General features: G+C 37.6%; 1 protein-coding gene across 1 annotated transcript in view; it reads right to left on the bottom strand.

Annotated features, from left to right (window-relative positions):
• EFR3A (EFR3 homolog A) overlaps positions 1 to 12,123 on the bottom strand; it is an 82,878-nt gene that overhangs the window by 7,099 nt on the left and 63,656 nt on the right. Inside the window, exons 15-20 of the mRNA XM_082499517.1 lie at positions 11,804 to 11,879; positions 8,698 to 8,859; positions 7,339 to 7,470; positions 6,759 to 6,826; positions 5,405 to 5,532; positions 197 to 285 (exon numbers count right to left, since the gene is read on the bottom strand). Coding sequence (XP_082355643.1) covers positions 197 to 285; positions 5,405 to 5,532; positions 6,759 to 6,826; positions 7,339 to 7,470; positions 8,698 to 8,859; positions 11,804 to 11,879 — 655 coding nt within the window. The remainder of the gene's footprint in view (positions 1 to 196; positions 286 to 5,404; positions 5,533 to 6,758; positions 6,827 to 7,338; positions 7,471 to 8,697; positions 8,860 to 11,803; positions 11,880 to 12,123) is intronic.

Here is a 12,123-nt window from a genome sequence, read left to right as displayed (position 1 = left end):
GATCAGTATCAGTGCCTTTGACAACACATTTCTACAAATACAGGAGTTAAAAAAAAATCAAAACTCCAAAGCATTTAGCATTGCTATAACAATTAGAAATAAGACTTTCTGGGAAAACTTAATTTGCATTCCCTGCCCGCCACCCCCTCCCCCCACCCCAAAGGTGCCGCTTTAAAATATCCTGTGATTTTCATACCTTTTCGTCTGTGCTGTTGCCAGGGAGAATATCCACCTGAATAGATACCGTGTCCACAATGCTCTTCCTCCTGGAGAGTCTGTCCTCATCTAAAAAAAAAAAACATCCTATCTCACTTTTTGTGTAACAGCTGAAACATCATCTATCAAATTTCTACACATCAGAGGCAGATTTGTTTCTATATGCCACGAACATCTAGTTTATCATTTGGACTGTTGTGAAAAATGATCAGTTACTGCTCTAAAGTATTAAATACGAAGGAAAATAACCTTTTTATTGTCCCTTCCCTCTCTCATTCCAGATCTTGCCAACTATCCCTTGGAAGCCCAGGATTCAAAAAAAATGAGATGTGATCTTATTCAAATGCATAATAAATAACATAGTACATGATGAAATATTGCTGCAGAGTAATTTACAAGAGCCTGAACTTATTTTTTTTTTTGTTGGGAAATTGAAATATTAAGGTCTTAATTTGAAGGTATTCTGAAACAGAAAAGGGCTCCTTGGAAGATGACTCGTTGACAGAAGAAATAGGTTTCTGAATGGGAATGAACAACAACCCTTCCTTATTCTTGTTGCTACAAGTACCATACTCAGCGAGGCTAAAAATCTACTTGGTGAAAAAAAATAACCTCTCAATTTCTAACTTCCTACAAACATTGTAGCAAGTCCAGCAGCCTAAAAACTAGTAAGAATAAGACCAACTATGCTGATACTAACAGGAACACAACAATTTCGCTAATGCTTGAGCAGATATGAACAAATGATCCATCAGTTGATGTATCTTCTTTTTGCGACTGCATTCCTGAGACAATGCACAAATAAACTTTTCTTTTTTGACATTTAATATATTAACGTAAGACTAAGAAAAAAAAACAGTAAATACATTTACAGACGTGTCACGAGGATCCTCGGACAAATGGTGACTTGAGTGACCTGACTTGCATGCATCTCATTTACAAAACCATGAACTGCATTGTCACATTTTAGAATTTAGCAGAGATCAATCTATTTGGACCAGTTCTTATTCGATGACATGCACTGCACACAGTCAGAAGCACCTACAGGCACTCGATACTAAGATAAGGATAAGGAGAACGACTGTAAAACTCCCCCACCACAAGGTAATTTATGCTGTTTCTTCTGCAACCTTTGTTTAAACCACTTCTAGCAAAGAGCTTTTGCAGTGCAAATATTGAGCAGGAACAAACAGAACTCATTCCAGCAGAGCTAAACACACTCAGCTTTTAAAAATCAAGAAACAACTTACAGAAGTCAAATAAATGAAAGGCCATTTTAAGATCAAGAGGCAGTGAAAGAGCAAGATTAGTGAAAAACACCTGAATTCTAGCTATCTTTGCCAGGTTCTCAGAGTCCCTGAGCATTTGAAGTGGCATTTTGAAGGATTTACTTAATTTTTAATCCTCGACAGCTCACTGGTACATGACCCAGTACATACTGAGTCTGAGGAAAGCACCTTAGCCCACAAGAGTAAACACAAGACAAACCTACATCTTTGCTGCCATCTTGCTGCTCTCTCTATAATTGACATGCAAACACCAGTAGATACATTTTTGGGACTACTTTGGATAGAATTCATTTTTGCAATGGATGCCTCACTACGCTTGCCTAATAAAAATGCCCATTCATCTCGAATTTCAACACATTAAGTGGGTTAAAAACTGTGAAAATTGCAATTTTTTCTGTTATATGACATAAAGCTTGTCTCCATGCACACGAAGGAGCTGAGAGGCACCTACAAGGGCAGTGGTGGAGCCCCAGAGCCCACTGCCCCAGTCCCTGCCAGGGCTGTCCCAGGAGTCTTGGCCCCATGGGCTGGGAGTGGCACGCACCCCTTGGGGCAATGGGAGCCACCCTCTGGGTCACCTCACTGACCGAGGCAGGATCAGTGACTGGGGCGTTACGGGGGACACTGTGGGATGCAGGGGAACAGCATCTTGGGATTGCACAAGGCTTACTATAGGATGTTTAGGGGAGGAATCAAGGGTGGGAAAAGGAGGACTGAGATGGTTTGAGAAGGAGGAAGCAAGGAAAACAGAGGGATAAGGGGATAAAGGCATCAGTCCCATGTAAACCAGTTGCTAATCAGACATCTGGCCATGTCCTGAGCCTCATCAGTGCAGCCTGTCCTGTCTTCTCGTTAAATCCCATGTCTCTTTTCCTGGGTGAGGGACTGTATTATTCATGCAGGTGTGTGCACGGGGGAATGAGCACAGCAACTAGAGTCAGACCAGGGGTGGGAGGGCCTGTGTGTCTGGAGTGCACAAAGGTGCATAGCATCAGTGTGTGATCACGAGGGAGTATCAAGCTGGACCAGCAGGTGAGTAGGTCAAGCGGCCTGGGAGCTGGGGGTGTCCGTGTGTCTGGCTCCCTGCGTGTCTCTGAGCGAGAAGAAGCTGGGGGGGACCAGGAGGCTCAGATCAACTGTCAGAAAGACCATGGAGCCTGGGGGGTTGACTGAGACCCACGTGTGCACGCACATGTGCATCCCCAAGAGGGATCTGTGCCAGCAGCTGGACTGGGGCTGTGGGCCCTGGGGACTCCCACACCGGTCATTGGGGAGACTGGGAACCAGGAGACAGCTGGTGGGTAGAGAGCATCTAAGTCCAGCTACTGGTGGGCATCCATGTATACATGTCCCACTAATGGACCTTTACCCTGAACAGGCACCAAGATGAATCATCGCTCTGTGAACAGCTGTGAGCTTCTTCCAACTTTCTATCAAGTTCTTATAATGTCACTCAAAGAGGTAATTAGTACTATCACAAAAATGATACCTATTGCCCTACTACCCACTCAGGAAAAGAAAATAGGAAGCCACCATATTGTAGAGTTGCAAATCAAGAGTAAACACAAAGGCAAACCTTGCAGCAGCTAACATTGCTACAGGTATATCAAGGAGATCAACAAACAAAAAAAAAAAAAGCAGAAGGAAACACTAAGTACAACACAATTTCTGGCCTAAAGGTCTAAAGGCCTTCTAAAAGCCTATTTATTTTGACTGTGCACATCCTATACACACACACCACAGCTAGCAGGAGAGCAGGCTGACCTATAGCTCATTTTTACCTTTTGACTTGTGTCTGCGTTTATGAAGTTTTTTGCCTGATGGAAATAGAGCTAAATTTAAAAAAAGTTACATACGTATAGACAAAATGATTAAATATACATTTAAATTATCAGCTTCCCTCCTACCCCAAATAAGGAAGAGAACAAGGGACAAAAAGTTGCAAATATGAATGTCTTTCAAACTGAAAAGTACCAAAAACTGAAACAGAGACAGGATGATGATTTTATGTCTGTAAGTCATTGTTAAGCATTACACCATTAATATTCAGAAATACTAGAAATAATTAGGGTAAAATCTTTACTGGCTTTTTGGGTCCAACCATAACTTTCATAGGTATAGGTATATACAAAAAAAAAAAAAGGATCCATCTTTTACTAAAATTATTGATATATTTTGAAACACTATATTCTAGCATTATATGTATTAATAGTAGAAATTAAACATTTAAGTAAAAATGAAAAGTTTTAGAATTCCAAAATATTCACCTTGGTACTGATTTTGTTAAAATTAAACCTTGGAAGCTCAGTATCTCACAGGCTCAGAGATTAATGATCCTAATCAGATATGATAATAGACACGAAACTAGTTTTGGTTGCTGCTCCTTGCACGAGACTACACCAACAAAAAACTCCACCCGTCTGATTCACATACTCTAAGATTTAGCATTAAATACTGCCATTTCTCATCACTTGAAGAGGCAGTTAATCACATACTTGCAGCTAAACTTGCTTAACCTTGTCAGAACGTACATATCTTCCTGCGTAGGAATGCATTTTTATCAAAGTATCCAAGAAAATTCTAGCAAAGTCATTTGGGTACAAATACATCTCATTTTCTAGACGAGGCTTAACGTAAATTTCCAACCAGGATATCTTTCTCATTCACTCACTCAGAGACAGTAAAAATTGAAAACATAACAATTCCTTACTTGCTACCTACCTCTTCTGCCAATACTAAAATATAATTTTAACCATTTTTTTGGATGCCAGAAGAAATAATTTGTCAACTGTAGCAACATTTTCCTTTTTAAAAGATGACAACCAGGAACAGAAAACACAGACATTGCAGCTGTGTGTCAGAATATATCACTAGCTTGCCTGCTAGCGCATGGGACAAAACCACATCTGCTGTTCCGGAGAACGCATCCCCTCCCATAGCAGCTATCCAAAAAAGCTTATTCAAGAACAGGCAGCAGTGTCTCTGAATTGTCCCGCAAGTGTGACAGATCTGGCATTCACTGTCCATGTGTACTATGTTTCTTTCTATGCATGAGCTACAAAACACAAGAATCACATTTTCCTGCTAGGAACCTTTATTTCTCAAAAAGGTCACGCTTTAGAGTTTATTACAATAACAACCAGTTATGTGCAGCCATAAAACACACACGGTTAGTAAAACATATGCTTCAAACCTTTTTTTTTTTTCAGTAAGTTGCTCAGTAGGCTGTTTTCAAAATATATTAAAAGCAGAAAACACACAATTTCACATAGTAAGCTATTCACACACTATTCCTGCACCCTGAGTACCATGAACTCTCACAGATCTTCCTCAGGCATACTTCATTTTCATTGTGTTACCTGACGTTAAGCTAGCATAGGTATCTAATGGAGGAAAATGTAAAATTCTTGATTAAATTAACATCTGCTCATTGAGAATTTGACTAAGGCAAATAAGTCAGCATAAGGCCGGATGGCAAAAGGATGGGATACGTTCCATCCAGTGTTTACATAAAAAGCAAAAAGTATGCTGACTTGTGTAATCCTTCCTCACCTGCTAATTCAAGTTAATACAGAAAAACATTTATAATCACCATTATCATCCTAGGTATTCTTTCAAAAGCAAAGACTTCATTAAAAGGAATTGAAGTGGGTTCAAGAACTTTCTGCCCCACCTCCTGAATTTAAGGGGAAAAAAATAATATCTTAAAAGGACACAAAGTTGACGCTTCTTAACATAATGCTGTAGATAATAAGAAAAAAAATCTTGAGATAACAAAATTATAAAATAATTATATTTTTTTGCCAAGCAGTCACATTACATTTCATTGGCACAAAACACACCATGAAAGCATTCTTAATAACTGGTACTTAGTAGTTTTGCCACTAATCACAACTTACCTGTTACCTGGGGGACATATGGAACGGACAATCTTTCCACACTGTATCCACTGCCTCCTAACGATTCTGCAATCTTGTTTGTCAGGAAAAATAAATCTTTTTCATGCTTCTCTAAGGATTTTGGAAGACTGTCAAAATATATATTTCAAGTTACTATCTACCAACAGAGACTTTTTCATTAAGTAAAATATTTTTCCAATGTCTGCATGCAAACAAAAAGGGTTATTGTTAATGATCTGATGGAAATAAAACTTGCTCAGTTTTTTAACCATGAATATACACCCTAAAATGAGTCCACCAAATACCTCTCCAATATTTTAAATTACTTTAACACTTCTGAAATATGTTTCTCACCTGTTTTGCTACATCTTGAGAGAATATGGTCTCTGTTAAATAGAAAAAAACTGCAGAGTAGAAGTATTTGCCATTTGCCAGCAATGTGTCCTTGTGGCAAAAAAGGCTAATGGCATGCTGGGCTGTGTTAGGAAGAGTACTGCCAGTGGGTTGAGGGTGGTGACCCTTCCCCTCTATTCAGCACTGGTAAGGCCAAGCCTGGAGTACTTTGTCAAGTGCTGGGCTCCTCAGGACAGGAGGGACACAGACCTACTGTAGAGAGTCCAACAAAGGACCAGTAAGGTAGATTAAGGGACTGGAACATCTCTCCAATGAAGGAAGACAGAGAGCTGGGATGGTTCAGCATGGAGAAAAGAAGGTGGATCTTATCAATGTGTACAACTACCTTAAGGGAGGGAGGGTGGAAAGACAACAGAGTCAGGCTCTTTTTGGTGGTGCCCAATGACAGTGTTACCTGAAGACAAGACAACAACAGGACCAGAAGGAGTGGGCACAAACTGAAACACAGAAGGTTCTGTTTGAACATCAGGAAACGCTTTTTTACTGTGAGGGCGACTGGGCACTGGCCCAGCTTGCCTAGCAAGGTTGTGGAGACAGTCCTTGGAGACAGTCCAAAGCCATCTAGATGTGGGCCTGGACAGCCTTGCTCTAGGTGACCCAGCTTGATCAGGAGGGTTGGACCAGATGATGTCCAGAGCTCCCTTCCAAGCTCACCCATTCTGTGATTCAGAGAAAGGGTATTTTGCTTGTTAGCACTTATAACAAGCATCATATTGCGCAGATGTAAGTGTTTCTGACTACAAATAAAAAAAGCCTGAAAACCAGATTTTTTTTCATGTATGTATATAAACTTTTAATGCTTGGTTTTCTTCTGCCCATCCTGTATGTTATTAAACCTCAAAATTATTTTTCACATATGCAACATATTTCAATGATGTGCGATTTTAATAGTAAAATAGGTACTTCACTGTTCATTAATTCACATTTTATATCTACTTACTTGCATTTGTCTTTGAAAATTGTTTCTGGCAGAAAATAAGACGCTTCCAGACTTCTAGTTTCGATAACCTGAAAAAAACCCAAAACAAATAGTAGAAATGGACTAGTTCCACAGCTATTTTCTCCAATGACTAAATTGCTTAAAGAGGTTCAGATTACCAATCCTTCACTAACATCTACCTCAGCACAAATGAGGCCCTTAGAATTTTTTTCAGCAGAGAAAGAGATTGTGGCACTCATCCTTTAGACTAAAAAGCTGGTTCTCGTGGTCTTGTGTATGTCAGTACTGTTTCACCAAAGCCAGTGAGGCTGTAAATTCTTATACCAGTTGGGGATTTAGCCCATTACATCTGGTACCACAAACAAAATAAAAATGCTATACCTTGAATGAAGAACACTTTGTGTATAATTTTAAGACTCGGCAAGAAATGCCATCAGAGACCGAAGACAAAGAGCAATGTTGGTGGACACAAATACAGGAGATCAACACCACAAGCAATTACTTGTCAGAAGTTATTTACTCATTTTACAACAGAATGTGTATTGTTCTAAATGACTTTAATTAATTAATTATGTGTTACCTTGCTGACGTGCTGACAAAAGGCAGGAACTGCAATCATCTGACTCAGAAAGTTTAGGTATGCTGCAACTAATGCCATGACACCACAACGATTAAACATTGGCAGATTATCCTCATTGATGATGGCAATGTCCTATAATATAAAGGATAGCATTATACTCTCCCCAGCTAACAGGCTGTTCCGAATATATGGAAGTCAAAATTATTATTCGTTACACTAGCTGACATATGATGATTATCTAGTATTACTTGGCATTTAATACTTCTCATCTTAAAATCCTAGTCTTTCAGCCCAGTCCTAAAGGAGGTATATATTGATCAGAAGTTTGCTTGAAGGATTAAACCCCTATGAAGAGAAATAAGTCTACTCAACTCAAACTTCCGTTTCTCAGAAAGAGCGTACAGATTAATAACTGGTAGTCTCTTGTTCTTACCATACATTGACCATAACTTTTTTCAGGAAAATTAGAAACAGTAGTTTGATCATAAAATTCACTCTTGTGAGTCACAGATACTGTACCATAAAGGGAATTATTTAATGCTTATTAGCATTTCTATGTTTATTTAGATTGTATTATTTTTGTTCTAGTAAAACACGTAACAACATTTTCATCAAGAAAGGATTTGGTGTGGTGACGTATTTTAAAATTAAGGATGTGCTCTGCATTTTAGAGGTTCCATAATGCAGGTGCACATTAGGGAATAAGGCTAATGACAGAGTGAACTGGGAATACAGAACACAATTTCATCAAATTTCCATGACTCATGATAGCACTATATTTTTTAATGCTTAAATTTCAACACAGATAAACCTACTAAATTAGACAGTTTCACCAAGGAACATATGCAAGCATGAAATAATGTTTGATCCTGTGAAAGAAACATTAAGGAATAAAGCCTGTCAACACACAGATAGTATTTTCCCCTAAGGTAAGATTAAATAGCCTGGTTTGATAAACACTTCCAACCAATCAATCAACCATAAGCTTTCTTCCAAGGTGAGGACAGTCCATATATTTTATACAGAGCACTGACACAAGATCTCAGGTTGTAAGTATACCTTGTCAATCTGCTAACGAATATATCAGTGATTCTAGTGAATGCTTCAAAAAATTTCCACATCTGTTGTATTTTCTGCAGAGAACATGCTGTAGAAGTTTGTAACAAATGTGATTAGTTGAAGTTTCCCTATTAATGAGTGTTATGTATAAAGTGCACTTCCTTAATGGATCGATCAAATTAGGACTGAATGATGTGATTTTTAATTTGAAGATCAACATGCAAACAAAAAGTTATCCCCATCTCCAACTACAAATAAAAATTGTATATCAATGAACCCAACACTGATTCAGACTCATACCTGCAAAGCAATAGCTAATCGAATGAGGTCAATAACCACTTCTTCGTTGGCTAGTTCAATTGTGGTAAGAGCTAGTGATGTAAACAGCAGTTCAAAATTTTTTTGGACATTGTCTTCTTCTTTACAGCCTAAGTAGATGTGTCTGTACAACTGCTGACCATGCTATAAAAGACAAAATAAAAGGGAAAAAGAGTATTAAAATCACATAATAATTTAGGTTAGAAAGGATATTTTAAGATCCTCTAGTCCAACTGCCTAATCCAAGCAGGGCCAACTTTGATGTTACATTTTAGAAAAAGAATTAAAAAAATAAAAAAGGATAAAATCATAGAATCATAGAATGGTTTAGGTTGGAAAGGACCTTAAAGATCATCAAGTTCCAACGCCCCTGCCATAGGCAGGGACACCTCCCACTAGACCAGGTTGCCCAAGGCCACGTCCAGCCTGGCCTTGAACACCTCCAGGGATGGGGGCTCAACAACCTCTCTGGGCAACCTCTTCCAGTGCCTTACCACCCTCAAAGTGAAAAAATTCTTCCTAACGTTCAACCTGAACCTGCCCTCTTCCACTTTAAAGCCATTCCCCCTCGTCCTATCGCTACATGCCCGAGTAAAAAGTCCTTCCCCAGCTCTCCTGTAGGCTGTATACACATGCATACACACACGAGTACATGATTAATCAAGAATACCACTAACTTACTACCGTAGCAGCACTTCTTTAAAAATACAGTAGTGTTCTATTTTATGTAGAAGTGTACAGATCGGGAAGATAATACAGAGAACTGCACATTAATACTGCACTGTGTCAGACAATGGCATTCATTTCCTATTGAAATATTCAGAAAAAAAATTGCCCATGAAAAGGAGAAAATAAAAAGTAGATCTTGAAACACTCTCAAGAATGTTCAAGTAACTGAGGAGATTCGAGGGTTACCTTTGTGAAAGGATCAAATTTATTCATTAAGCAAGTCCCCTTGAATAGCAAACTGAGAAAAAATTCTCCTGGAGGGTGTTTGAGGAGATGGTAGGGCTCATTTACCACTGTGCACAGGCAGGCTCTAGCTCTAGTGAAGAACATAGGTTATCTAATGAAAGAGCCTCAACTTCGTAAGTGACTTTCCTTTCCTCATAACATTGTGCTTAACCAAATTTTTGTAAAGAAACTATTATTTCAACACAAAAACAATTAAAACAAGAAACAGCTTTTGCAGGCAACACATGACTCAATACCACCCCAGCACTCTTAACCTGTACAGGACACAGGTCTGTATCAGTTAACGCAGTTAACTTTCAAGATCAAAGGACTGATGCTTTACCTCTGGAAGTACGAGTTCGGCTTTAGAATACAGAAAGAAACATCTGCTTTTCAAGCAGGACATATTCATTTAAGAAGTAATACAGATGCTTTCGGTCTTTTTATTACTTCTAAAATAATAGTTTTTTCAAATACATGCTTTATTTAGAAAATAGGGAAACAGAGCTATTAGCAAAGCACAGAAGCTACTATGAAATAAGCACAGTAAAGGTTAGCTGTTTAAAGATACAGTATCTTTGGAAAATAAAAGTAATGAAATTATTCATCCCACTGATAAAGAATTGTACTTAGATATGAAAATAAATTATTATGTGGATTTTCTTGGCATATAGTATCTTTCTATAAGATTGCAAAATGCAAGAACTTCAACATTTCCCTTTAAAGAAAGGAGAGAAATAAACCTCCTGGCTTTGAGAAGGTGGACTGAGATGAAAAGAGATTTGTACCTATGTCTGGTTTAATTCCACCTAATTTTAGGTACTGAAATTCCTAAGTATGATACACAATTGCCTTAGGATCCCCAACTAACGCGAAACAAGTCTAGATTGTCATTCAGATCATAACGGACTTCTGGAGGTGCTTCACCCCTCTCCTTTGATAATGCAAGGAATCTAGGGAGAGGCTGCTAACATACACATCTAAAGTAGGTGAGTAACGTTAGGTTTATGATATGCACTTGAAACGGTATCACACTGATAATTATAGAATGACTTCATTCCCCAGGGTTAATACATTTTTTAGAAAACTCTATAATCTTTTCTTGACCTGATAAGAGTCTCTATTCCTCTCCTGACCTCTTTTTCAGATGACAGTGTTAACAGTTCAAATACTTAGTTTGACAATTAAAATTTTCATCCTAGACATTAAATTGATGAACTAGAGTTTAATTCACTTTATACAAAGATACATTGCTAATAATTCCCAATGTTGGCATATTCTTTATATTTGTATTATTCCAGTATTAATCTAAAGAGGTGTAAATATACCGCAAGGAATATCAACTATACTAACTTAGTAAGAATGTTTATCTTGCAATGTTACTTGAAAGCCGCACAACTCTACTTTGCATATTATTATATATGTAGTATTTTTGCCTCTGGACAAGTTAAACTGCAATTCTTCTGATTTTTGTAATTACAATAATAAATTAAGTCAGCACTCTGAAGACACACATTTTTTTATTTCACGGCTAATAGGAAACAAAACCAAAACAGTATGGGATAGCTGTGAGGATGCATATATGTTTTTCAGGCAGATAACAGTGACAAACATTGTAAAGCCTGCTTGAGCTGACTTCAGTAATTTGTATTTTTTTGTTTACAAACGTACCTACACAGATAAACTATAGCGTGGAATGACAGAGCACACTAATAACTATATGCATTTTTTCCCACATAGAAAATCATGGTAATTTTATGGTAAAGAAGTAATTTCACTCCACATAAGCATCATCTAAAGAAAAAATATGGTTTTCATTAGAATCAAACATACAAACATACAAACTGGCACAATGTCCTATAAAAAGGTGCATTTTTTAGAATCATGGTTTATATATACACTGTTCTAATTTCTTTCCTGGAAGGATTTTCACTGAAGACGTAAATGAAAATTTTATTCCATGGAACCACCTCTCAAGTATCTAGAACAGTGAAATCATTAATTTGAAATAAAATCACTCAATACTTATCTTTACAACTTGTTGCAAAACACAGTTGTAGAAGAAAAGTAAAGCAAATGATTCAGTTACTTTATCTTCTTTCTAGATAGAAAAGTTAACTTTTTCATCTGTTACCTTTTTCATGAAGCTCACGTCTTGCCTTGAAATTTTGTCTCGTTTTATCTTCAGATCAGAAACATCTGGTATTATTCTACAAAGGAAACAAAAATGTCGTTTTAGCAAAAAGAAGTTGAAAGGGAAGAGGATGTGAAAAATATGAGCTAGTCAAACGAATCTTGAAGCAATTTCCATTTTAATTATACCCATGTTTAACAATGACATTCACATTTCAGTTCAAGAGGGAAAATCATAAACAGAATTATGACAACCACGTATTTTTTTTCTCTACATAAAATACCATATTTTGTCTTCCAGTTAAACTAGCAGGTATTTGG

The sequence above is a fragment of the Vanellus vanellus genome (genome assembly GCF_965231255.1).
Source record: "Vanellus vanellus genome assembly, chromosome: 2".
Taxonomy (NCBI): domain Eukaryota; kingdom Metazoa; phylum Chordata; class Aves; order Charadriiformes; family Charadriidae; genus Vanellus; species Vanellus vanellus.
This window is presented reverse-complemented; position numbering and strand designations above follow the sequence as displayed.